The 27,887-nt window shown below is 42.9% G+C and overlaps 1 protein-coding gene across 2 annotated transcripts in view; it reads left to right on the top strand.

The window, feature by feature from the left end:
* DYNC1LI2 (dynein cytoplasmic 1 light intermediate chain 2) overlaps positions 1–27,887 on the top strand; it is a 306,588-nt gene that overhangs the window by 148,556 nt on the left and 130,145 nt on the right. For both annotated transcript variants that reach the window (XM_069217186.1, XM_069217187.1), the window contains exon 8: positions 749–860. In XM_069217186.1, coding sequence (XP_069073287.1) covers positions 749–860 — 112 coding nt within the window. The remainder of the gene's footprint in view (positions 1–748; positions 861–27,887) is intronic.

Below are 27,887 nucleotides of genomic sequence, written 5' to 3'. Positions count from 1 at the left end.
CCTCAAAAACTAAGTGCCTGCCCTAAAAAATAAATGTGAGTGCCCCCCACTGGCAACCACCGGCTCAAATTAAGCACTGCTAATTACCCAAGGTCTTGATTACTCACGCCAGTCTGTCGTAGTGCCATACTGAATTGTTAGCAGTAGGCATATGATATGATTGGGAAGAGACATTTGAGATGATCAACCTGTGTGACTCTTGGAAGGGCCTATACTTGTGATTTAAAAATAATTCAGATCAGTACTGTGCTTGTGGGATACCATTCTGAACAACAAAATAATTATTGTCAGAAAGTAGTTATTAAGCCCTGGGCAGTAAAATATCCCAAATAGTGTGCTGTGAATGCAACAGTCTTCTACCACAGCAGCTAAAAAAATAGAACAAGATCCATGTGATACCAGCTATAACATTTGGAAATAGGATAACCATTTTAATACACAAATTTAAGCTGTAAAAACTTGAAGGGCTCTTCTTTAGAGTCCAAAGAGAAGTGACAAGCCTTTGGTGAATAACCTATGTTTAGAGTATACAGAGATTATGTCCACGAATGCAAGTCCCCACCTACATGTATAAGATGTCTGTACCGCAGACTTTGCACAAATACTGAAGAACAAAAAAGCTGCTGCATTCTCAAACTTTAATCATATTGAAATTAGGAATGTAATTCCTTGTAGCTGAAGTTTTGTTGTTGATGTGATTGAAATGACAAAATATTAATGTTTTTTCCACTGTTGTCATTTCTTCAAGTCCTGCTGGTTGGGACAATGAAAAGAAAATTGCAATTTTGCATGAAAACTTTTCAACGGTGAAACCAGAAGATGCATATGAAGACTTCATTGTAATGCCTCCAGTAAGAAAGGTAAATAATTGTTCTGCATTTTATTTTACTGTTTATTTAGATGATATATTGATTTTGTAACTGTCCCCATAAACACTATGGTCCTGATTTAAATTTCGGGCGGATGAGGTACTTCTTGTCAGCTGAAATACAAATTCCGTCTTTCCTATGAGATTTATATTTCTGCGGATAGGATATCTGTCACCTTTGTGACAGAGTAACCGCTCTGCTGAAATCTAAATCAGGCCCTATGTTGTGAATTCCGAGACCTCATTTACATCACTACAAAAGTCAGTGAGCTAATCAGATTGCTTTATTTGGGAATTGCTATCTTGTCAGAATTTTAAAATGGTAGTCTCTTATTTGCAAGACTTAACTATCACAGCTTGTAAGAGAAGTGTATGAAAACCTACAGGCTCTCCTTAGACTCTTTAGTCATTGTTGCTAGGGCACTGGATCAGTGGGTTTCGTATAGAAGCAATCATAGTGTGGTTAGCAATGGTGTGCCATGGCATTAACAATAAAAACGTAGAAGGGTAAAGTGAGTTGAAAATGGAGGTGCTGGAGGACTGAAGTTTACCATTGTTGGTAGAAGGTGCTTCTGTCTGGAGTTAAAGACTAGTCAAAAGTACTTTGATAACCTTGTGCAAGCCCAGCAGTGTTTGTGATCTCAGGCAGTGGGCAGGACTGCTCTGGTGAGTGGAATTGCTCTGGAAGAGGTTGTTAGTGCAGGGCATGAATCTATAAACTGAATAGGGCTAGCAAATGTCTTGAGAGGAACCATTCTAGAATAACGAGTAAGATAGGATCCATAGAAGACTTGCATAATTAGATAGTTTTTCGGCTCGGTTTAGAACACATCCCTTTCAGGGCCTTATCCCCCGATGACACTACGGCGTACAAAGGGTGTTATCCAATGCGCTGGCACCTACCATAAGGTGGACATGTACAACACCCCTCGGGATGAGGACTTGTGCTGGAGACCCTCTCCAAAACAGAGTATTCTATGCAGTATTTCCTAATGCTTAAGGGAAAGGGTAAATCCCCCCCCCCCTGACATTTTAAGGAGCCAGTCAAATTCCATGTGGTTAGGCCAAGCTTAGAGTAAAGGTGCAAGCCAGCTCCCTCAGACCCACACTACAGCAGGGCTCATGTCCCTTCTGACTCACTAGTGGTCACCACTGCTATGAAAAGAGCAGCAGTCCAGGCCACCAGGGATACTCCACCTCCTGACAATGACAGTAAGCTAATTGATGCCGGGGGCGGTGGAATGGTGGTAGGGGCTGCCACCCTTTGGTGAATCGCCAACTCAGTAGGCCTCCTCTCTAGGTACAACAGAGCCCACTGGGAAGAAATAGAGGGGCTCTTACATCACCTTCCTGATCAGTACCGTAAGATGGGAGAAGAGTTAGTTGAGGAAGGCAAGGGCAACTCTAAAACTAACATCAGGTGTGCCTTAGATGTGGCTGATATCACTGCAGAGGGACATCTGTGTCCATTTTCAGTCTGAGGTGCAACAGCACCTCTTAAACCTGCGGTTTGGTTCAGTACACCTCTTTGGACCTCAGGGTGACACAGTTGTTTGAGAAGGTCATAAAAGACACCAAAACAGTCACTGCAATGATGCAATGGACATCTTTCAGGTCTCTTCTGGCATGGGTTCCTTTTGCAGGCAGTAGTCCAAAAGAGGCTCCAAAGCCACTTCCCACAACCTTCTCAGTCACACCTTAGCAGCAACAGGACTATCACCAGCAGACTGGCAGAGGTTTCCACAGGTCTCCTTTAGAGGGACTATCTCAAGGGTGGAGCAAGGGAGTCTCTACCTCCAAATATTTACTTTCCTTGCATTCCCCCTGTCCCACAACACCTGTCAGGGGAGACTTCAGGGATTTCTCCTCCACTGGGAGGAAATAACCTCTGACCGTTGGGTAAATTTGTCAAGTATGGCTACTGCCTAGAGTTCATCACTACCCCACCAAACATCCACCCTGCGCTCACACCCTCGTCCCCAAACATTCCCACTGCTTCAAGAAGAGGTCCAGGTGCACATGTCAAAATGAGCCATACAGCCAGTTATCCTTTCAAAAGGAGACAGAGAGCCAGTGCTCCCTATACTTCCTCTTCCCCAAAAAGGACGTATCCCTCCGACCAGTCCTCGACTTCCGTCCTCTCAACAGATTCATCTTGTCACATGGTCTCCCTAGACAATGTCACTTCCCCTGCTCCAGCAAGGCAAATTCATGGCCACCCCGACCTGAAGGATGCTTACTTTGAAATCCCAATTCATCCAGCTCATTGGTGCTACCTTCTCCTAGTGCTAACTGGTCAACACTACCAGTTCAAAGTGCTGCCCTTTGGGGTCACCATGGCTCCATGCGTCTTCACCAAGTGTTAAGCGGTGGTGGCTGCCCACCTAAGTCGGTAGAGAATCCATGTATTCCCTTACCTCGACAATTGGCTGATCAAGAGTGCAAACAGACAAGGTTGCCTTACTCACACTAAGGCAACAGTTTCCCTCCTTCACAGTTTAGGATTCACAGTGAATGCCACAAAGTACCAATTGGAACCCCTCCAGCTTCAGGCCTTCTTAGGGGCAGTCCTCAATTTTGTGGTGGGTAAAACCTTTTCCATTTCTGAAGATGCAGGCGTTCTAACGTATACTGCCTCTTTTTGAGTCACTCAGTCAGCTCTCATACAGCACTGTTATGCTCTTGCTAGTAATAATGGCCTTGTGCACTGCTATAGTGCCCACACCAGGCTTCATATGTGCATGCTTTAAGAGATTCTCTCAAGCCAGTGGTCACAAGTGGAGGGTCACATGGAAGATCCAATGTTGGTAAGGGCCGGAACCCATCACTCGCAGTGGTGGACCAGCAACTACCTGTGGCAGGGAACGCCATTTGCATATCTTGTTCCGCAGAGGACCATCACCACAGATGCAATCCTAGCTGGCTGGGGAGCACATTTAAACAACACAACAGTCCAAAGTCTGTGCCCCTGCATCTACATGGTTTCTGCATCAACCAATTGGAGCTGTAAGCCATTCAACTAGCCCTCCGAACATTCCTTCTTCAGATTCGAAGCAAAGTAGTCCTGCTGCTTACCAGCAACATTTAGCAGGGAGGCATTCACTCACCTCCCTGTGTGTCCTAGCCCAGCAGATTTGGCACTAAGCCATCCATCAATGACTTGTAATGTATCTATTGGGAGTTGACAACGATTTCAAAGACCTGCTAAGCAGGCCTCAGCAACAAGTCAACGAATGGGAAATTCACCCAGAAGTCATGCACCTTTACTTCCACAGGTGGTGTTCGCCAGACATATTTTTGGCATGGCTTCAGGTCTCTCTGTAAACATCAAAAACAGTGATACAATAGCTGTAAGGGCATGTGTAAGTGGGGTGAGGAGCAAGAGGTTATTTGACTAGGTCATTAGTTTGACAGGCAGGTAGATGAGCACTTATTGGTAATCATGGGATAAAGCAACCAAAATCATCAAAAATCTCCATGTAGTTGTAATGGAAGGACCTTTCACAGGTTTGCCTGTTTTTATTAATATAATGCCTTTTATATCAGTCAAACATGTCACCTTTTCATTGCTATGCACTAAAAGTGAAACCTTTAATGCATCTGAGGATTTCATTTTGTCAAAACAGGTGGACAAGTCAACCTGCAATTCATCTGCGTAATGCTAGTAAAACAAACTTTTGCTGACGTTAACTGAGATCCTTTTCTTGGTTCTTTTGTCATCTTGTAACACCAAAGCAGCATATCAGTCTTTCACCTGTGTGGGACTAACACATTGCAAGATGCCATCAGCTCACTCTATTTTCGTGGAGCCAGGAGAAATCAATTTATTTAGGACAAGCATCACCCCAGCAGATATGCTCCTTCTGACCAGTGGCTGTTGGATTTATCCAACATGGTTATTGTCTTCAGCTCACTTCCACACCTCCAAACATTCCACCTTGCAAACGCAACCTTTCGCTAGTACCTCAACAGTTGCTCAAGGAGGACGTTCAGACAATTCTAAAAAAGGGGCCATAGAAACAGTGCCAACACACCTGCAAAGCACAAGAATGTATTCACTATACTGCTTATTCCCAGAAAGGACAGCCCCTTGACCTCATTGTTGGACCTCAGACCCCTAACCCAATATATCCTTTCAGAGCACTTTAACATGGTCACCCTTCAGGATGTCATCCCACTACTTCAACAAGGTGACTTCATGGCAGCACTAGACCTGAAAGATGGCTATTTCCCTATTCCCGTTCACCTGACACATTGTCAATGCCTCAGATTCGTAATATACAACCACCATTTCCAATTCAAGGTGCTCCTATTCGGGGACATAATCACCCCCAAGGTTTTTACCAGATAACTCGCAGTAGTAGCAGCCCACTTGACCAGTCAAAACATACATGTTTTTCCATAATTAGACGTGATTGGCTTGTCAAAGGCACTACTCGTTAACAGTGCTTCCAACACACTCAGGCCACCATAAACATTTTATCAACTAGGATTTACCATTACTGCAGTCCAATCCCATCTCCAGCCTCTCCAAATACAACCATACCTAGGAGCCATCCTTAATTCACAAAGAGGGTTAGCTTACCCCAATTCCATCTGGATATGATCCTTCCAGATGCTTTTTCCTCTGTTCCAGCCCTATCCGCAAGTAACAGTGAGGACACTTTTGTGTCTCCTCAGTATGATGGCTTCAGGCATAGCCATAGTATCTCAGGCCAGACTCAAAATGTGTCAGTTGCAAGAGTGATTAGCGAGCCAGTGGTCTAAAGTGGAGGGTCAATTGGAGGATATAGTGTTGATCGGCCCTCAAGCTTGCTAGTCTCTGCAGTGGAGGAACTCTAAAAATCTCCTAAAAGATTGGCCTTTCCTGGACCAAGTTCTGCGGACAACCATAACGACGAGCACCTCCCTCGTGGGCTGGGGAGCGGGTTCACAAGATCTCACTGTACAGGGACGCTGGACACTCAGCCAGAAACATCTCCATATCAATCGCCTGGAGTTGCTAGCTTTTCAGCTAGCGTTCAAAGCATTTCTTCCCCACTTTATTGGCAAGGTAGTGTTGATCAAAACACACAACATATTTGCCATGTCCTATCTCCAAAGGCAAGGGGCACCAGGTCCCCTCAGCTCTCTCACCTAGGCTTAGACCATTTGGAAATGGGCTCTCCCATAAAACATTCACCTGTTAGTGGAGCACCTTATGGGAGCAGACAAAAACTTTGCAGATCTTCTCAGCAGGAGGCACGAGCAAGTCCACAAATGGGAGCTCCATCCACAGGTCCTCCTTCCATACTTCTGGCATTGGTATCACCCAGAAATAGACCTTTTCGCCACAGCAGAGAAAGCAAAATGCCCAAACTTCACCTCTAGGTTCCCACAGCCGAAGGGCAACACACCCATGGATGAGTTGGTCGGAGATATTTGTTTACGCTTTTCCACCTCTCCCACTGCGTCTGTTTGTGGTTCTCAAACTTCAGCAGAAATCGCTCACCCTCATCCTGGTAGCTCCCACATGGGTACGGCAACCATGGTTTACCACACTCCCAGAACTCTCAGTAGGTCCCTACGAGGTACTGCTGAACAGGCAGGATCTTCTCATGCAGAACCATGAAGAAATCAGATACCCAGACTCCAGAACACTCAATCTTGCTCTTGAAGTCTTAAAGTTTGGTTGTTTGAACCTACCACACCCTTATATAGACATTCTTAAAGAAGCACGTAGACCCACTACTTGTGCCTGTTATGCAGAAAAGTGGAAAAGATTTGTCCACTACTTTTATTCCAAATAAATTGATCCTTTACAACCTAATATTCAAGACATTGGCTGTTATCGTTTTCCTCTTACACATCTCTGGTCTAGCCTTTTCATCTAAAAAGTTACACCTAGAGACAGTAGCCCCATATCTGCAAAGCAGGCAACATACTTCCTTATTCAGGATCCCAGTTGTTAAAGACTTCCCAGAAGGTCTTGAGAGTAATTCCACTTAAGGTGCTGCCAGCGCCCTCCTGGAATCTCAAATATCGAATTGACAAGTTAAAGGGCCCTCCATTTGAGAAGAACTATTCTTCCAACTACATCGATAGAATAGTATTACGTACCAACCCTGATTCCTTCCTAAGGTGGTGTCTCAATTCCACATTAATCAGTCTATTGTATTTTCTTTGTACTTTCAACAGCCTGACATCAGATCTTTCCAGTTTCACTTAACAGTTTGGTGTCATCACTCTCGTCTATTTTTCACAAGGTCTGGTAGCACAACCGTGTCTTTTTTCACTCCCTTGTGCCACTCACAGTGGTGCTCGTTTGCACTTTACTCTGCATTATGACTTTCCTTGAAGTAATAAGAACTATGTTGTGAATTATTTATACTCTTTCTTGTGCCTCATTTTTGTGGAGATCATACCAGTTTTTCACACGTGGGTGTAGGTTTTGTACTAAATTATCTATGACTAGAATTTAATGTTGTCTGTAGTATTGTTTTTGCAGCCTTGAAAAGGTCGTTGTAGACTGAGCACCTTGGGAGGTGCTGCTTTAGTATGTATTTACAAGGCGAGGAATCCGCAGTTAGAAGCATCCATCAGAAGAAAAAGTTATGCTTAAATTTGGTAATGCTTTTTGGTGGATGTTCTATCACTGCCCTCTCTTCTCCCTGTTCTGTGTTGTGGACTCTTCCACCTAAAAATATCCCACTCTAGGGATCTGCACACTGGTTTGTTCAATTTGCCTATGGTCTCTGTGTCGAAGGGCGTGGAAGAGTTGATGAAAGAAACTTATGTCAGCTCAAATGGGTGGCACTTATGTGCTGCTCTGTTTACCACTTCTGAAGCGGAACAGTTTAAGTTTTCAGGATCGGTTCTGGCACAAGGGACACTACAACAATAACAAAATAAAAACCCCAGGAAGGGACACAAACTATCCACCACTCAGTAAACTACACAGTCAACACAACTACCAATGATCATTCAAGATAAAGGAAATATCTCAAAAATATAATTAATAATGAATCCCATAAACAACATATAAATAAAATGCCTCATAAGAAGACAAATACTCAGAATAGTACTTCAACCAGTCAATAGCAACACATAAAAATGGGAGACGAGACAGATTCCCTAGTCTATCGTTTTGTACTGTCCAATGTTTGGTGTCTATTGTCCTAATGATTTGTATATTAAATCTACAAATCTATTTTAGCCAGTTCCAATTGGTCCAGTAATTTTAATAAGCGTCAGTGCGTTTCGGTGGTCTCTGAAGCTCCTTCCACCACCTTCTTCGGGACAATGCGATATCCTCCCATCACAATTCTTTCATGGCACTACACAACAAATATCCTCAGATTCCTATTCTTATTCCTTAACTTCACTCTAGGTCAAGACACAGATCAATTCCTGTAGTCCCTTAGTTCTTCATTTAATTTCAAAAGGGAACTTAGTGATAACACCTAGACTCTTAGTCTTCAGTCTTTAAAGTGGGGCAACGTGTTCGTCCTCCTTTCGTCTTTTGTGCATATAAACCAAGGGATAATACACACAGTGATGAATCTGCCAGTAGGTAGAGTATATCCTGTTACCAAAGTTAACTAACTTGTTGTTCAACAGCATCCGAGTTCTGAGTGGAGTGGACTGGAGCAAACTAAAACATTTGTATCCACTAACTCTCCTTCGAAAGTACGCCTTCTTTTACTGTTTGCCTCAGTACTAGAAAATTTCATTCTGGGAAATGTCTGTCATGGTGTAAGACATTTCAAGGAACCGATTTATTAAGGTTTTGTTGATCAAATGCACTGGGAATGTAAATTGATAAACTTTATATGGTTCTGGATTGTTGTCTAACTAGAAGAATGTAATAGGCAACACAAACTGGGAAAACCTGACGGTGCCTGAAAGTTGTCAAGTCGAAGTTGGAGACCATTTTATTTTCAAAGAGTGAAACACTCCATATTCCAGACCTGAACATGCAGGAAAATAAATGGTGTTACATAAAGCATGTTCGTTGCTGATTCTGTATTAAACACAAACCAAATCACATATTTGCACCATAAAATAGATCAAAACATTTTTATAAAACATATTCAATGTGGTGCACATTGAGAATCTTTTTAACAACTGTAATTCATGCCAAACAGTAACTGTTTAGTGGAAGCAAGCTACAGAGCCCGCGGATAGGAGTGCAAACTGTAATCTCCAAGGATTTTCATTTAGTGACTTGAATGGAAAGTAGCAGGTCTTAAAAACCCAAGTAGTCCCAAGAAGTTCAGAGCTAAATCGTGAAAGCTTGTGCAAATCAAACCAGGTACATTAAACGTTATTTTGTGTTTCACTGGCCAATTCATTGACTCTAATTTCAGCTGCAGAATTGCTGTTTCTGAGCTATAAACTAACTTTGTTCGCCAGTTTCCCAGTTCAGAGTTCCATAAAACGCTCATGTTTTTAACTTTGTGAATAATTAACTACCAGAAGAATTTGTGGATAGCAGAGCATAGTGCAGCTTTTTACAGTACGTGGCAGAGTCCAGGCAGAATGGCTTCTGTCTTCATGGCAATTATATATAAATCACTGCTAGTCACCCAGTACTCACCTGTACCGAGCTTTGTTAGACTGCTGGGAAACTCTCCAGATAAATATATGTTGTCTCTATAAAAGTTGGGCAGAGATCTTAGCTCCTGAAGAGGTTGGTGAGTAGTTGAGATATGTGTAACAAAAGAGAGGTGGCAAAGGGAAAACCCTGTCGGACCCCACAGAAACTTTGACTAGTGGAAAGACGCATAATGGGGTCAGTCTCACCTGCTGCATGTAACCTGCTAAAAACATGAATCACACCAGGGCTTTAACCGGAATTGAGGCTCACATTAAGGCAGTGAGCTTGTGCTAGAATCTATGACTGCTACTGAGACGCCCCGCCTCACATTAACTGCTGAAGGAGAACCGAACATCTTGCCCAATACCGAGGCAGAAGGGAGTCACTCTTTACTTGGTCAGTAGGTAGAATGTCGATGGGATGTGCCCGATGTAAAGGATCATATTGTCAAGTGCAGAATATCCTGTTGCAAGGCAGGGATGAGGAATTTCATCACGTCGTGCAGACCAAAATGCCTGGTCTCAGAAAGCTAGCTTTAAATCTTTTAGACCAGCTGTCGGGGAGGAAAAAAGGTTGACTCTTCTCTGGCACACGTCGACAAAAGGGGGAAAAAAGAGACTATAGCACTAAAGTACTGAAGAGAATGATCTAAAAGAAACTGTTATGAAGTCAGCAGGAAGACCCAAATTGAAATAATTCACCAAAGATACATGACTGGAATAGATAAAGAATCTGAAGACACAAAGAAGGAAAAGGGAGCCTGAGCCACTTGGAAAGCGCTGGTAGAAGTAAAATCGTTGAGAGCCACAGAGCTTGGTCTCTCTTTAATTGGCAAGGTCATATTGACGCCCTTTCGACCTGATTAATAAAGCAGCATTTCCCCCCTGTGGTTAGGAAGAAGAATGGTCTGGGAAAGCATCCAACCAGGTGCTTGCACACCCTTTAAGATGGGGGAGAAGTACAACAGATGAATTGATCACTTGAAAGCATGGCATAGAAGAACCAGTGAAACAAACTTCCCAGACCTGCTGTCACCTAGAATAAAGAAGGAAAATTGTGGAACATTTGCAACATTTTCCTGGATAGACCGGTAGCTTTTTTTTTTTTTTTTTTGGGTGGTAAGTGACTCCTTATATGCACGAACTACCTATCATTGGATTGTTCCTTAGATACCATTGTTCACCATTTATCGTACCAAGAAATGTGGGTGTCCCGGCCATGAGCAATCACTCACAGACATTCTTTGTCATAAGTTACACTTTTTCAGCTCACCTGACATAATCATCCATCCTGGATCATCTAGTCAAAAGGCAGAATAGCATTCATGCATTTTGTGACATAGAAGCGAAGATCAAGTAAGTGAGCAGTCAGACTAGAGCTTAGTATTGGTTCTTATTTTATTTTGTGATTTTATAGTGGTTGTCTCCTGCCTGCTGCTACCCAAGTAATTACAAAAAAACTTTTCACCCCGTCTCTCCTTTACAGTCTTCTTTAACCAGCTTCATACTGTTCCTTGCCGCACATTGAGGTTTCTGCTTTGGAAGTCACGTACATTTCCGTTCTAGCCAATTAATAGCTTGCGTTTAAGATTACAAATGCCTTTCATGAATTTGGAAAATTCTGCATTAAACGTGTGACTATGCATTTGAATATACACAGAATAATATATTAATTAATTCATTCGTCAAAGCGTCTATTGAACTTGCATTTCTGTACACATCACATCTGGCCTTCTTACAGTGCCTATGAACTAAATTGGGAATACTTTTTCACTCTGTTAATCTGTGTCCTGCATATCTGAATGCATGGCACAACCTTCTTTTTCTTTTATTTTTTATTTTTAATACCTTACATTATAAACTGAATTCATTTACAAGTCTATGCACAGTGATTTTAAAGTTATTGCTCAAATGTTCCTTTCTTCTGAAGACTGATAGAACTTCCTGATTTCTGGCACTATTGTCTTCTTTACTGTTGCACTATATCGTATTCTCCTACGAATTTTTAGAATTTGGTTTCAATTCATCGGGCTGCATATCATTTTGTTAAATCAGCACTTGCTGCTGTGCCTCGTTTTTCTTGTTATACTGTTTTTTATCATCTACCTGGGGCAGTTTTAAAATATAGGAATCATGTGGGGTTGTAACTCATTTTAATGAATTTTATCTATTTAATCTATTCTACTTTATAACCTGGACTATTTTAATTTGAGGCTTTTAGGCATTTCAATTCCCTAACCGGCGGCCATTACTTGGACGTTTTGCAGCGGCCATTTTGATCTCCGCTCTAGTTGTTTTTGTGTGGAGCTTGGTCGGCACGCCCACATAACTCATTTAAGCATGGGCGGCCGCCGGCTCCATAAGGTATAGAACTTCCTGATTTCTGGCACTATTTGTCTTCTTTACTGTTGCACTATATCGTATTCTCCTACGGATTTTTAGAATTTGGTTTCAATTCATCGGGGCTGCATATCATTTTGTTGAGTCAGCACTTGCTGCTGTGCCTCGTTTTTCTTGGTATACCGTTTTTTATCGTCTACCTTGGGCAATTTTAAAATAGGCTGTGCTATTCCTCTTCTCAACTGCTTGCCTTTAGAAGTTACCCGCCATGCCCCGCTAGGATAAACATGTCTCATTCCTTTACTGGCTTTTCATGTCCTGATTGCTTCTGGACTCCTCCCACTATTCCTCTGACTCCCCCCCCCCCCCCCCCCCCCCCCACCAGTTAGGTAATATGTTACTTCTCAACTGCCGCTCTCTACCAGCGCATGCCTTACACATATATACACTTTTGGAGCAATCTATAGCCAATGCCTTGTTCCTAACGGAAACTTGGCTCAATGAGGACTCATCAGTTGATATATGTGAGTCCCTGCTCCCCTCCTATTCTATTACCCATATAGATAGCTCTCAAATTAGAGGTGGTGGGATAGCAATTATTCCTAAAACGACCATTAAGTGTCGGACATCACCTCTTAAGCTCCCTGACTGTGAAGGTATGACCTTTTCCCTACATCTATCAGCCACTTTTACCTTTTCGGGTATTCTTCTTTACCGCCCACTGGGCCCTTGTGCCTCTTTCTTAGAAGCGCTCCCCAAGGCTGTGGCCGGCCTCATAGGTAAGTCCTCGAATCTAACAGTACTCGGGATTTTAATATTAATTTGGATAATCCGGACTGCCCTTCGGCAAAATCCCTGCTGGCCTCTTTTAATGCGCTAGACATGACTCAATTTGTCGTGGGTCCGACTCATGTGAAAGGCCATACTCTGGATCTGCTTTTCAGCAATATTCTAGATTTTGCCATCTCTCCATCAGTGCCTACCATGGACCGATAATTTTCTCCTCTCATTTAACTTTCCCTATGATCACCCCAGACACCCTCAACCTAAGCTAACCACCTCGAGTCGCACTTGGTCTAAATTGTCACCTAATCTTTGGTATGCCGCACTTTGTGCCTCCACTAGGTTCAGCGGTGACTCTCCTTTGATTACCCCTGAACATTTTGACAGCTGGATCTCCACCACCCTGGATCTAGTACTGCCCATCAAACTCAGATCACAAAAACCCCACCTCAAATCTAAGCCATGGTACTCCCCCTTGCTATCAGAACTTAGAACTAACTGTAAAAAATTAGAAAGAATTTGGAGAAAGGACTATAGCTCTTTAGCTAAAGAAAAGTACAAACAAGCTATTATAATTAATCATCAGAACATTAAGACAGCCCAAGCCAGCTACTATAGCAGGAGAATAGAGGACCCCTCCAATTCTCAGAAAGATATATTCCAGATCTTTAAAGAGCTTACTACTATTCCTACACCGGCCTCCCCGATTAAAGTGTCTGTTATTCATAGCAACTCTCTAGCAGCCCATTTCCAGGACAAGATTAAGAAGATTTTTGCTGATTTCTCATTGTCCTCCCCCCAGATGTCATCTGATGAGCTGGCAGGGAATCCCCTACCAACCGGACCCTCACTAACTGCGTTCTTACCGCTCACAGATGAGCAAGCTCTTAAATTACTCAGTGCTTTTAAATCTGGCTCCCCTTTGGATCCTGCTCCCCCGTCCATTCTTATAAAAGCCGCAGATGTTGTTATTCCTCCTTTGACAAGAATTTTCAATGCTTCCCTCACCTCGGGCCTCTTCCCCCCCCAATCGCTCAAACACGCCATTGTAAAACCTCTCCTTAAAAAGCCCAAACTCGACCCCTTGGTCCTGGATAATTACAGACCCATTGCTCTTCTCCCCATTCTAGCTAAGATACTTGAGAAGCATATAAATCTACAACTTATGAACTATTTGGAAAGTAATATGCTCCTTCACCCCACTCAAATGGGTTTTAGAGCACAACACAGTACTGAGTCTGCGCTTCTGACGGTGACTGAATCTGCCTGTCATTTATTAGATAAGGGAGGACATGTAGCCATTACTCTCCTGGACCTTAACGCAGCTTTTGACACTGTTGACCACTCTCTTCTTCGTGACAGACTCCGCAAGATAGGCGTGGGAGGCCCTGCGCTCTCTTGGCTGTTCTCCTTTCTTACTGGAAGATCCTTTCATGTTTTAGACCGCTCTTTCCTGTCAAATGTTGTTTCTTCAGTATGTGGAGTCCCTCAGGGATCCTCCTTAAGTCCTACTCTCTTTAATATCTACCTATCTTCCTTAGCCAAAGTGGTTGCTCCCTACAATCTTTCAGTGATTACCTTCGCTGATGATACGCAATTAGTAGTCTCTCTCTCCGGCACTGCAAAGTCTCCCTCTGCAAATCTATCTGGCTGTATGAAGGACATAAGCGACTGGATGATTCAATCCAAACTCAAATTCAATTATGGCAAATCTGAAGTACTCATTTTAGGCAATGGCTCTCCTGCCTCCCCTTTATCTTGTCATTCAGAGGCCTTTGCTAGTCTTCCGTCCCCTAAAGGACAGGTAAAAAGTCTAGGTTTTATATTGGATTCCCGTCTTACGATGGAATCACAAGCAAGAAAATTTCCTCGGTTTGCTTTGGCCTTATCAGATCGCTTAGGAAGATTCTCAATCTTCTTCCTGCCTTGTCCAGAAGGATCCTGGTCCAGGCATTAATTCTTTCCCGCCTGGACTATGGGAATTCCCTCTACCTCAGCTCCACGGAATACGTGATAAGGAAGCTGTAGATTGTTCAGAACGCTGCAGCTAGGCTCCTTACAAACTGCCCTGGACATCTATCTGCCAAGCCGGCTCTTGTGGCTCTTCACTGGCTGCCGGTCAAACATCGCATACATTTTAAATCCATGTGCATTACTCACAGAGCCTTACACAACAAAGGATCTTCTTGTCTTAGAAAACACATTTCTATTCACGCCCCTCGAAGACACCTTAGATCTTCTTTAGCCCGGCAGATTTATATACCCCGCGTCCATAGATCATGGAGTGGAAACTCCTTCACTATCAAGGCAACCCATCTCTGGAATGCCTTACCTTCTGAGCTTCGCCATGAACCTTCTGAATCTTTTTTTAGGAAGAAATTTAAAACCATTCTTTTTAGTCATTAGTTGTCTTTTCATGTTTCCTGGATTTTTCTGTACCTTTAGCGCTGGGATGCCCTAGGGTAGCTATGCGCTTTATAAAAATGTATAAACTAAACTAAACTTCTCAGGCCAGCTCTTAGAGACATTCTTCTAAAACACACAGATTAACAGTTCTAAGTGGTATTTATTACACTGTTTGAGTTATGCTTCCATTAGCCAATAGAAGGATGAGTCCTGGCCTTTTGGACAGGCAGTATGCTTGCTTTCTTGCCCTTTATCCTGAGCCTTTTTTTAAATTATCATGGCCAAGAGCATACATGGGGGGGGTATCAGTAAGAGGAGAGAAAAGCAGGGTAAGATTTCTGCAGTGAAAGAGCAATTTGAATTTGTTGTGAAAGATTTACTCTGAAATTAATAGTTAAAAATGACTGGGCCCTTCAAGTTAATACCAGTATGTGAATTATTCAGTTTTGTTATTTCACAAAACATGATCTGGAGTAAAATTAAAATCCTAACTACGGATTTAAAATTTGTAATAAGAATATTACTTTCAGGTTCTGTGGTTTGTGCCCACAGAGTGTTGATGTTTCCGAGGAGTAAACAGCCTCTATATTGCAAACTGCAGATTAAGAGTAATGTAATAATTTGGAAGAGTCTTTCATGTATAAACCAGTAGTTGTTAAATTTGCACTGACAGAAACCACTCATTATACCTGAATTGAGTGATCCGTAAATTAATATAAAAATGACAGATTGGATAAGCTTAATTACTCCAGTATTGGAACTTTCATAGATTCACATGCTTGAATCATTCCCCGTCGTTGAGACATAGACATAATAATAAGAGTCCCATTGCCTTACTGTTAAGAAAGCTCTTTGTCGTTGTGTAAAAAAAGGACCAAACTACATAGTCCACCAAACAGGTGATCCCACCCTCTAGAACCCTCCTGACAGAAGTTTCAGTACCTCAGATTTTCTACTGCACGTCATGCTAGGAAGTCTCCACCGAGCCCTGCTCTTTCTTTTCCAGTTTGGGAATAGATTTATCACCACAAATTACTTTCTTATTGTTCTAGAGTGTTGTTTTCACACTCTGAACACATCTGGATTAAAATTATCTTCAAAATGTCTGACAAAGAGAAAAAAGGTCTCTTCAGAGCCTGCAATACGTGTGGGAAGAAAAGACTTCATTCTGAAGACCCACATAAAGACTGTATATATTGCCTCTATCCTGATCATTCTGCAAAAGAGTGTAAGGTATGTCATACCTTTTCTTCTAAAAGTTCAAAGGATATGGAGGGAAGACTCAGAAAAGACAAAGATCACCTCATTCAGAAAAGGGTTCAGAATGCCCTCTAAAGCTTTGAAAAAGACCTCACAGGGGTCTGGTAAAGGCTGCAGCCTATCAACATCACCCCATGAAGGAAAATCTTCCTCAGAAAAAGCAAAGCACCGGCCTTCTTCTACTCCAAAAAAGGTTTTTAAACCTTCTTCAGAACCATCCACACGTCCTCCGAAGGTAATTACTACTTTTAAAAAGCCTTCTACAGCTCCTTCAAGGGACATACCACCAACTATTCCACCGTCAACGAGGTCGTCGGCGTCAAAACACCACCGTCGACAAAGACTTATACTACACCAGTATTGATGACAACATCCACTGTCTCAAGCCTGTCGACCATTCCTTCCGCCTCATCGATGACGAAGATAAAGTTGTCATCGTCGATGCCATCGATGGCCATTCCATAAACGACAACATAGTCGTCGAAGGACCAGAAGCAGACCCTCGCATATGGAGACGACTCTATTGATGGCCTCACCGTCTGCACCATCGACGGCACCGTCGACAATGAGAAAAATCAAGGATTCACATAGGAAAGAACACTTGTCGCTGCATACCACGTCTCCAAGTAAAGTCACTCCCTTACTCCCAGCACATCTGTTGGATGAAGATTCTTATGACGATGGACCATTTGGAGTGGCTCATAGTCCTTCTCAGCTTCAGGTCAAGTATCAAGAGTACGAAGAGGAATATAGCCAACATTATGACAAACAACATTATTCTCCACCGAGGGACCAAAGAAGTGTACCAGAAGATATTGTGTGTATTCCAACTTCCCTTATCAAGGATCTTCAACTTATGTTGTAGGACTATAAAGAGATTTCTGGCAACACCACAGCTAGACAAAATCCCTGGGGAATCTCTTCCGACCATGCCTCATCCCTCCACCCCAGTGCCAAGACCTATGCCTTCGCCAAGATCAGTGTAAAGTACCCCGCAGAGAGCTTTTGTACAGGTTACAGACTCCTCGGAATATGAAAGGGAAGAAGGAGAGCTCCAGGACACACAATCTGAATGGGACAATTAGGTAATACCAACTCAATCATCTCCATCACCAACTCCTGTAGCTTCACCCCCAGGAGACAATGGGGGTTTTCATAATCTGCTGGAAAGAGCAGCGAAAAGATTTGCGCTGCCAATGCCATCTAACAAAATGGAATGCTTCCTCTATGATTTTAAGGTGTTCTTTCAAAGAAATGTGTGAGCCATGCCCATACTAAGTTACACTTGGGAGGAAGGTTTGAAAGTGATGAAGAACCCAGTTACTGTCACTGCTGTCTTACCAAGATTAGACAAAAAGTATAAAGCCCCAGAAGACGCTCCAGCCTTCCTTTACGGGGAATCCGAAACCAGACTCCGTAATAACTCAGGTGGTGCTGAGACGTTCAAAGAATCCGTCAGCGCCTATTACAGCACCTCCAGACAAACCGGGAAGGAGGCTAGACAACATTGGAAAGAGGTTTTTGTTTGGGCTTACAGTGAGCAGCAAATTCCTTAGCTGTTTGGGGCAGATATGACAGGCAGTTATGGGCTGACATCACTCCACATTTGGACCTGCTTCCAGAAGACTCGAAGGGGGAAGCAAAGAAGATCTTGCTGGAAAGACAACACACCTTGGCAGAGATCATTGACTGCGCAATGGCTATTGCTACCACAGCTTTCAGACAACTAGCAGGTGGTGTGGTGCTCTGTAGGCAAGGCTGGCTTAAAGCCACTACCTTTCACCCGGAGGTGCAGAATGATATATTGGACCTTCCATTTGGAGGAGAGGCCCTCTTTGGCAAACACGTAGACGAAGCCCTACAAGCAATTAAGACTTACACAGAAACCACCAGATCACTCTGGACCCTACAATTTAAGAAACTGCCTTTTCGTGCACCCCAAGGGCAAGGAGTACAATCAAATCGAGGGAGTTTTCAAAACCTTAATTACCCCACCTATTCAACTCAACAGTTTTGGACACAATACTCCCACAGACAACCACCCCAAGGGTCCTATGCTAGACCCCCTCCCTAGAGGTAGAGCACTCCAAGGGAAAGACACAGGTCGTCGCCAATGACTGAGTTCAAGTTCCAGCTACTTTCCCACCACTGAGTCACAAAATAGGGGACAACATTTTTCATTTCTTTAAAAAATGACAAGAAATAACATTGGAGTAGTGGGTATGAAAAATAGTGCAATTTGGCCACACCTTGGAATTCACCCAAATTCTACCATCACACCCTCCAGACACCTCCCTTCAAAAACTTCCAAAACAACTCAGGTTAGAGGTCAGGACCATGTTAAAGAAAGGAGCAATAGAGTCTCTTCTTTGCAGCAGAATAAGTTACTTACCTGTAACTATAAATCTCCAATATTGGAATCTTTCATAGATTCTCATGCAACCCACCCACCTCCCAGGGGAAGCTCACCTTACTTTCTCAGTACAATATTTTAATGATATGCACTAGTGCTTAGAAAATCTGAGGTACTGGAGCTTCTCTCAGGAGGGTTCTAGAGGGTGGGAATCACCTGATTGTTGGACTGTGCAGTTTCGTCCTTTTTTACATAACGACTTGGAGAGGTTACTTAACAGTAAGGCAAAGGGCCATTATTATTATTATTTTAAAAAAAAACATTTTTTTGCTCCTCATATGTCTTCTCAATTCCCTCACATGACCAATAGGGTGGGGGAGGTGGGGAGGAGGGGCAGCCAAGGTTCTTACCCAGCTGCACCCCTCTAACCCCTAACCACGTCACCCCTGTCCGGGACAAACATTCCATCCAGAACTCTAGTGCAGAAAGCAGAGGGAAGGATATAATCACAGGATCATCTCCTATCTATTTATACCTCCCCACTTCCCAACCAATGCTTCAGCGGATTCCAAAATCTAATCTTCTTACAAACTTTATAACAGTCCAACTTATAATAGTAAATTAAATAATTTTTCCGTTCAATATAGGTAGGGGGGACAGGGCTGATCCATTTTCTACAAATCTCCCTTCTCGCCACCAGCATCATATAAAACAACCGTTTAGCTCCATCTCTACTCATCTTCAATGTCTTATATGAGCAGCCACACATCACAATCGAAGGTCTTACCTTTGGGCTTGAGGGAAGAATGACACTAACTGCATCCCCCACCTCTTGCTGAAATGTGCGAAGTAAAGGGCAGTCAAAAAACATATGTAAATCATCAGCTGATGCAGAACCACACTTCTTACACCTCACCACGTTATCTTGTCTCAGCCTGGACAGTTTTTTGGGAGCCCAGAAGGCTCTGTGGATAGAAAATAGATGATTTCTCCTTAACGTAGCAGGTTTAACTGCGTTATACAAAAATATAGTAGATACTTCTCCAAAGGTCTATAAGCTTCAGCTCCGGCAAGCACTCCCTCCAATTTTCTTCCGGAAGGTTAAATTCCCCATCCACGATATCCAACATCAGCCAATACCATTTTGCCACTTCCTTCTTCATCGAGGTATCCAGCTGCATCTGGTCCACCAGTCCATTAGTACTTCCCACTTCCTCTGCTGCATTCCCAGCCTACGACTTAATCTGAAGATATTTAAACTTAGACAGCCCTCCTCCTACCTCAATGTTAAGATTATCAAAGTCTCGAAATTCACCATTATAACAAAGATGTTTTCATTGCAACAAACTTGCCTCTTTCAGGGGAATAGCCAGGCAATCTTTAGTCCACTCCAGAGATCCGGGAGAGTCCCAAATGGGCGCATATTCATTATAATATGACAACTTCGTAATCTTCCTCACTTCATACCACAACACTGCCCAATCATATAATATCTTAAATCAATTTTTTTTTTAAACTTCGGATCCGCAAACGTATACATAAAACGTCTCTGAACCTCCCCACCTTCCATCATAACAGTTAACACCTGCCCCAGCTCAGACCGATGACATGCAACAAAACTCAGTCTTACATATTTTAACAAGTATGCCCAAGCATAGTACTGTATATCAGGAGCTGCCAGCCCACCTTTTTCTCTTTCTCCTGAGCTCTGTCCATGATATACGAACACCTTTTGATGCCCAAATAAAACTACTAATTTTTCCCTGCAACTTCTTTAAAGCAACCTTGTTAAACATTAATGGCAATGCATTAAAAATCAAAGTTAATTTAGGGACTATCACCATTTTTACCACATTAATCCGACCTATTATAGTTAGTGGAAGATTTAGCCATTTCCTCAGTAAAAGGTCCACCTCCATCCACCATTACCACCGCCAAAGGCATATGCAATGACGTAGCTAAATCAATTGACCCTACCAATCCCTGTGTCAAATCCTGCATATGCCTATCTTCCAGAAACCCTCTCTGGTCTTTGTGTGAGTTTCCCCATCACCATCACCATCGCCAATCTATCAGCCAGGAGTTCAGCAAAAATTTTATAGTCACAATTTAACAGTGAAATTGGGCAGTATGAATCACACTTCCTAGGGTCCTTACCGGGCTTTAGAATTAGCGAAATAATCGCCTCTTTCCAAGATGGAGGAAGATTCTCATCTCCCCCCATAATCTTGTCACATAATTGCTTCAGGATTTTTAAAATGCTGCTACCCAGAGCTCGATAAACCTCTATCGGTAACCCATCTGGTCCTGCTGCCTTCCCCAATTTACCAGCTTAGATGACCCTTTCTACCTCACTAAGCCATACCGGTTCATTAACCAACCTTCTCTCCTCTTCATCCAAAGTCGGTAACTCTAATTCCCCAAGCCACTCCTTCATATTCTCCTACGGCGGCTTAAAATCTTCCGTATATAAATCCTTAAAGAAATTTTAAAAACCCTCTTCCACCTGCTCAGCATCTCTACTAATCTCACCCGAGTTCTCATCTCGAGTATCTGTCACCCGATTCCTGACCCTATCTGATTTTATCTTCTAGGCCAACAATTTACTACTATTCTCACTATACTCGAAGTGCATCGCCCTATTAGCTTCATATCTCAACCTAACCCTGCAATCCAAAGAGCTGTCAACTCCAAGCTAGCTGTCTGACATTGCTTAACAAAGTTGTTCAACTCCTCACCCTGCTCCTTACTTAACATTCCCTGCTCACATTGTCGTATTTAAGTCTCCAACCTTCTTATTTCTTCATTATATAATTTCCTCCTATATGCAGCAATCCTAATCAGACATCCCCTCAAGAAGTCCTTAAATGAATCCCAAACTATCGCCAAGGGAGCTTAACCCAAGTTTATCCTAAAAAATTCCTCTGAATCCGCCCGCAGTTCCGTAACTGCCTCATCCTCCAGAAGCAAGGTTCTATCTAGAGTCCACCTACGTTCCCTCCTTTTTGTTGGCAACCTAAGAACTAAACTAACCGCCGAATGATCTGATAAATGGGCTCCAATCTGTACAACTGATTCAACCAAGTCCCTCAAACCCATAGCCAACAGAAAATAGTCAATTCTGGACTGATGCCGATACTTCTTATTATAATAAGAATAACCTCTCTCTGACCCCGTTTTATCCATCCAAACATCATATAACCCCCATTGGGGACATCATGACCCGAATCTGACCCTGCATTTTCCCGTTTACTTTGGACCTACTACCCACTGATCTATCTAATTCGTAATTCAAAACATTAAAATCACCTGCCCATATAACTGCATCTAAATATTGTAAAAGAGAATCTGAGAGTTCCCTTAAAGGGCCTACATCATCGCTGTTAGGGCCGGAATATCCTACCAAGGTAAAGCGATATTCAAAAGCAGACAGCTTTCCCACCACCCACCTCCCTGAGTTATCTATGGGGCCTTCCAGGAAAGTAATACTAACATGTTTCTTAATTAGAACAGCCACTCCTTTACTACCACTCAAACAATTTGAGCTGGCTATCTGCTGGAAAAACTTCAAAACATTCCTCCCTGGACAGATGAGTCTCTTGTAAAATCAAGACGTCGAACGGGACATCCCGCAAATATTGCACCAACCTTTTCTGCCTCCTCTTTACCCTGAGACCATTTACATTCCAGGACAGGAGTCTCAAGTTCTTCATTGCCATTTTCCGATATCCAAACCGCCTACCTCATCCCTCCCCCACCCCCCAGGTCCACCTTCCACATTGAGGATCTTTTTATCCCATAATATGCTCCCCACCCAGTGCTTACCATCACCATCCCCCTCCCTTTCCCCCCAAACTACTTACACCTAAAATAAACTTTTTAACCAGTATTACACACCCCACCCAGTGCCCCCCTCCACCCACCTCCTGCACCCACCCAATCCCCCTCCTCCCCTGGGAACCCACCCAAACATTGACCTGACTCAAGGTCGGGGTGGGATCACCGCTCCTGAGTTAAGACCTTCCCCACAATACATCCCTACCGGGGAACATTCCAAACTTAGGTTAGACCTGCCTCATTCCTGCTCTCCTTCTCAGTTTTCATAATCAACTCGTCCACTTCCTTCCAGTCCGTAAAATTACACATCTTATTATTTACCATAACGTTTAGAGATGCAGGAAATCTCCACTGAGCTGTAGCCCCCAATTTTCTCAGAGTATCTATTCTTTTTCCCAGCTCCCACTGTTTATTCAAAGTCACAGCCGCAAGGTCTGACATGATTTCAAAAGGGGATCTGTTAACCATCAACGATTTCTTTTTTAGCGCCTGGGTGAGAATATGTTCCTTCAAGGAGTATGTCTGAAAGTAAGCTAAGATTTTCCTTGGTCTAACGCTGTTGGAAGGCATTTTAGCCGGAACCCGGTGCACCCTTTGAATGTCTTTAGCAACATCTTCCTCTGATATTTCCACATTCACCTCTTGCTTTATCAGACGCACCAAAAACCCTTTTAAGTCACCTTCTTCCAGCCCCTTCCGGGACCCTAAGAAACCTCAAATTATTCTTCCTCAAATTGTTTTCTAGGGATTCCATTTTAGCCATCACCCCCGTTTCTCCTTATTTTAAATATCTTATCTGCTCCTTATTTTCTTCTACCACCACTCTTACCACTCTTAACTCCCCCACTTCCTCCTAGAAAGCGGCAGTACACCCTGCCAGATCATCAATTTTCTTTCCCAGATCTTCACAGAGACCCCTTATCTCCACCTGATTGGCATTAGATGTCTCAAAGCCATTCTTCAATTCCATGGATAATGCTTTTAACATATTCGCAATTGATTGCCCATGCTCCTCTCCAACGGGTTGGGAAACCTGCACCCCATTCACTTTTGTTTGCCTCTCTATAGAATTCACAGGAGGTGGATGCTGTAACCCACTTCCCCCATCCACCCGGAGGTCCGAGCCTCTGCCCTCTGTCCTAGCGGCACCCTCTAATCTGTCCATTTTTTCCAACTCTTGCAAATTCGCCCCTCAAGCAAACCCCCTGGGCGCACCTGGTAATAATCGAAAATAAGACCTAACTGAGGGGGTGACATGAGCTTTCCTGTAACTCAGCCCACCAACACTCTTCGCATCCAGTTGCCTCCTGACGGAACTATTATCTTGCGCTGCTTTATTTTTCACAAAAGACAATTTCTGAGGCGAGGGGACCAGACTTTCAATTTCAACTTTTTTTATACTTTTCTTAGCACTATGGAGGGAATACGCTACTTGACCAGCGCAATTTCTAAATGCCACCTTCCCCCCTTCTTTCCCAAACCCCACCTGCCCCTTTACCCTATCCACCATAAGTTCTAATAAAGCATCTACAACATTTGTAACATAAGCCGGAAAAAAAACTTCCAATCTTTATACTTTCCTTCCAGACTCAATAGACCTAAAGTCCTCCGCCTGCTGAACAATCCTGAAGCACCTATTTTTCTTGCTTCAACCAATATCCGCACTTGTGCTGGCTCTACCTTGATTCCCCCAGAGGTAAACTCGAGCCACAGCCTCTCTGATCCGGTTGAGCTTCAGAGAGGCACTTAGCAACGGAGCTCCGTGCTCCCAGGAGTGCTGTCTCCCTGCCAGCTTCTTTGTCCTTTTGCTTCCCCACTGAAATTGAAAAAACGGGGAGGAAAAAATAAAAACAAATCCTTCGATCGCGCTTTCAACACGCTTCCTGAACCCTGCAAACCCCCCGGTAAGGGAATATCTTAATAACGTATTATCCTTTCAGGAGTGGCGTCCCCCGCGACCGGCTCCTCAGACGGCCGCCATGTTCCCGGCCACTCCCCCCCCCCCCCCCCCCCCCCACTGAAAAGTTTGTCCTCTTTTATTATTATGTTTATGTAGACATTATCTTTTCTAAAGTACCAGGGACTCCTATCTATGAAAGATACAAATACTGAAGAACTACAGCTAGAGGTAAGTAACCTATTTTCTTTGTTGACATGGTATGACCAAGATCGTGCAGAAAAAAAGTTCCATAGTGAATATTTCATAGTGTAAATTGTTTTATAGATGACATTGAGTTTAGAACACGTTAACCACTGCCTTTTAGCAGTGCATTTGTTTGTTAATTATTTTACAAAACATGAATGCTACCCAAAGGATTTAAAGAAAGTTGTGGCCTGGAAAGAGTTCTGACAATGCAGTGGCAAAAATGGCTGATTTTTCTTATCTTGTTTAAGGAGTAGTAGCAATTGGATGTGGTTTTGTTTCCTTATAGTCTAAAAGACGTGGTATTATCCATGATTAATCCTAATTGTTTTTACTCAAGAAACAAGAATCTGGGAAAGACTTAGCTCTGAGGGCCACCAAATGTTGGACCACATGTTGTGGAGCCCCCTAGGATAAATGTCATGTTCGTATTCAACTTTTGATCATTTGTTCTCATCTAAGAAGAAATTGACTCCAGTGCAACTTTTAGACTAGTAATTATTTATCTGCATGGTCCACAAAAGTTAAACTGAAAGATACAGAGGTCCTGCTAGGTGAGTCACATAAACATATTTAGGGCTCAATGAAGAGACCCGCAGCACTCCTTGCTTCATTGATATATCAGTTTAGCCCCACCAGGTCATAGACCACAAAGGAATAATGGTACATGTTGGAAATGGCCCTCTCTACACAGTCACCTTCAAACATTTTGCTTCTACTTTTTGCTGGTTTTGTGCTTGTTGGCCTTAGGACTCTGTGCACTTTACCACTGCTAACCAGTGCTTAAGTGCTTGTGCTCTCGCCCTAAAACATGGTTTGATTGGCATATACATGATTGATATATTTAATTTGCATATAAATCCCTTGTAGAGTGTTATACCATATACCCAGGGCCTTTAAATTAAATGCTACCATTGGTCCTGCAGCACTTACTGTGCCACCCACTTATGTAACACCTTAAAACCTATCCCAGGCCTGCCATTGCAGCCTGACAGTCCCACTGCCAATCAACTTGGCATTTAAAACCCTGTGCCAAACTTTAAACTCACTTTTATTAGATATGTCGCCCCTAAGGTAAGCCCTAGGTAGCCCATAGGGCAGGGTGCTGTGTAATTAAAAGGTAGAACATGTACTTTTTAGTTTTACATGTCCTAGTACTGGAAAAACTCCCAAATGTTTTTTTCACTACTTTGAGTCCCACCTCTCCCTTAAGATAACATTGGGGATTTCTTATTACATTCAATAAGCTGTAATTCCTAAACCAGACATGGTATCTATTAACTTTTAATGATAAACCCTCCTTAATCGTAAAATAAGATTTAAAATTACATGTTTGAAAATGCCAGTTTCTGCCCCTAGCCATCTGTGCCTGTAGCCTGCCTTAGGTCACATGACTGTGTGTAACTAACAGTTGAGACTTTGTGAATTCACCCCAGACAGTAACACAATAGTGGCATTAGCAGAGCCTGAATAGGCCATTAACTGACTTGATGGTTGGGTAGAGCTAAGCACAGCCCCACTTGCAACCGAATAGGCTGAGCTCTGCTGCCACACAATAGGCTTAATGACCCTGTATTGCCAGTGCAGCAGGCTAAGAGCCAGGGGAGGCAGGAAACTCCTGAAACTTTAAAGAACCCTTCTGATAACTTCTCCCAACGTCTAGGAGCAAGGCACCAGGGTATAAAATTAGGGCTCTCAGACCTACTCCTCAGTTCACTATTGGACCTGCTGAAGGACTGTCGGAGAACTGCCTGCTGCTGTGAACTGCTGTGCACTCTAGCAGACTGCTTCTGCCCTGGAAGGATTGCTATGCTACCTGGAGCCTGCTTTGAACTTCAAAGTCCACCTCTGTTGTGGAGCCCTGCATCTTCACCTGCACCCAGGGCTTCAGAAGTGACTCGAAGGACTAGTTTAGCTTGCCTTCTGGTCAGAGCCACAGGGACATAATTGGGTCTGACCATATTGAACCTGCACGTGGACCCAGCCTGAGTGAGTCTTGAAACCCCAAGAGGTCTCCATCCACTCTTGGACCCTTGGTTGTGTTTAGAGCCCAGGAGGCCATTTTCTAAAAATGAGGGCTTGATATTTTGAACATTAAGCTTTAACAAAAATCAAAACTCTGGTTCTACTAATGGGATTTTGATGGTTTTGGTGTCAAATAATTTATTAAAATGTACTCTATTTGGGATATTTATTATGTTTTCACTGTATTGCTGTTTCTGAGTACTGTATAAAACACTTAACACATTGCCTCTACGTTTAGCCTGACTTCTATTTTGTACCACGCTACATAGGGTTAAGCACAGGTTAATTTAGTGACTTTTTATGGTTCACCCTGCACAGGATTTTGGCTGTTGCTTGACCAGGGATCACACCCCAGTTAACCAACAACCCAATTTCTCACTGTTCAGTTTACAGCAGATTCAGCAATGCCCAGTCTAATGGATTACAACGTCTCTATAGGCTGCCGTATTACACAAAAGTGCATTCTAGCACTGGGAACCCCCTTAAGAAAAATGATTTCTAGAACTTGACATTTCCTGCAGCTGGCGAGGGCTATGAATATTTTTTTCTCTTCTCCCCCTCAAGACTGTCTTTTAAATAGGCACTTGCTAAAAATGAGATAAGTAATGAAGTTGCATTATTACCCGATGAATGGACTGAATGTGGTGAATAATTAAACACAGACTGAGACGGATGTAGACTCCAGTGTTTATTACGAAGAAAGGCTATCCAAAAGACTGCTTCAAAATAATGCCCCTACCCTATTCCTGAGGTATTCACCAATTTGTATATATGTTGTCATGATGAACTGCAAACGAAAACATGTGAAAATAGAATTCCCTTACTGACTTTGAAGTGTACAAGTTGAGAATAAATGTTGTTCTGCAACTTGAAGGAGTTTGGCTGCTGGCTTATGCCGTTTGTGAAGGTGAGACAGCGAAGGATGCCAAAGAGTTGGAGGATAACTGTTTTTACAGTAAGACAGGCCATGATAACTCATCAGTAGCTGGAAATCTACACAAGACAACATGAAGTGTTTACAATCATACTTAATGAACCATGAGGGCAACCACAGAATTGTGCACAGTTTAAAGCACAGACCAATCACATTTTCAACTTTCTTTTTTTGTCACAATGGCAAATTCACAGAAGCAATATATCATTACGTCCATTAGACACTTCTGATTTGGGGGCGACATATAGGGTATGTAGGTTTTCAAAAAACATGCGATGTCCAAGGCCAGCAACTGAGCTGCAGCCTATGATGATTTGTCATTGTGTACTGACCATACAGCAATTGATACAGTAAATTATCA

The sequence above is a fragment of the Pleurodeles waltl genome, chromosome 12 (genome assembly GCF_031143425.1).
Source record: "Pleurodeles waltl isolate 20211129_DDA chromosome 12, aPleWal1.hap1.20221129, whole genome shotgun sequence".
Classification (NCBI taxonomy): Eukaryota; Metazoa; Chordata; class Amphibia; order Caudata; family Salamandridae; genus Pleurodeles; species Pleurodeles waltl.
The sequence above is the reverse complement of the archived record's forward strand: the minus strand, read 5'-3'. Positions and strand labels throughout refer to the sequence as shown.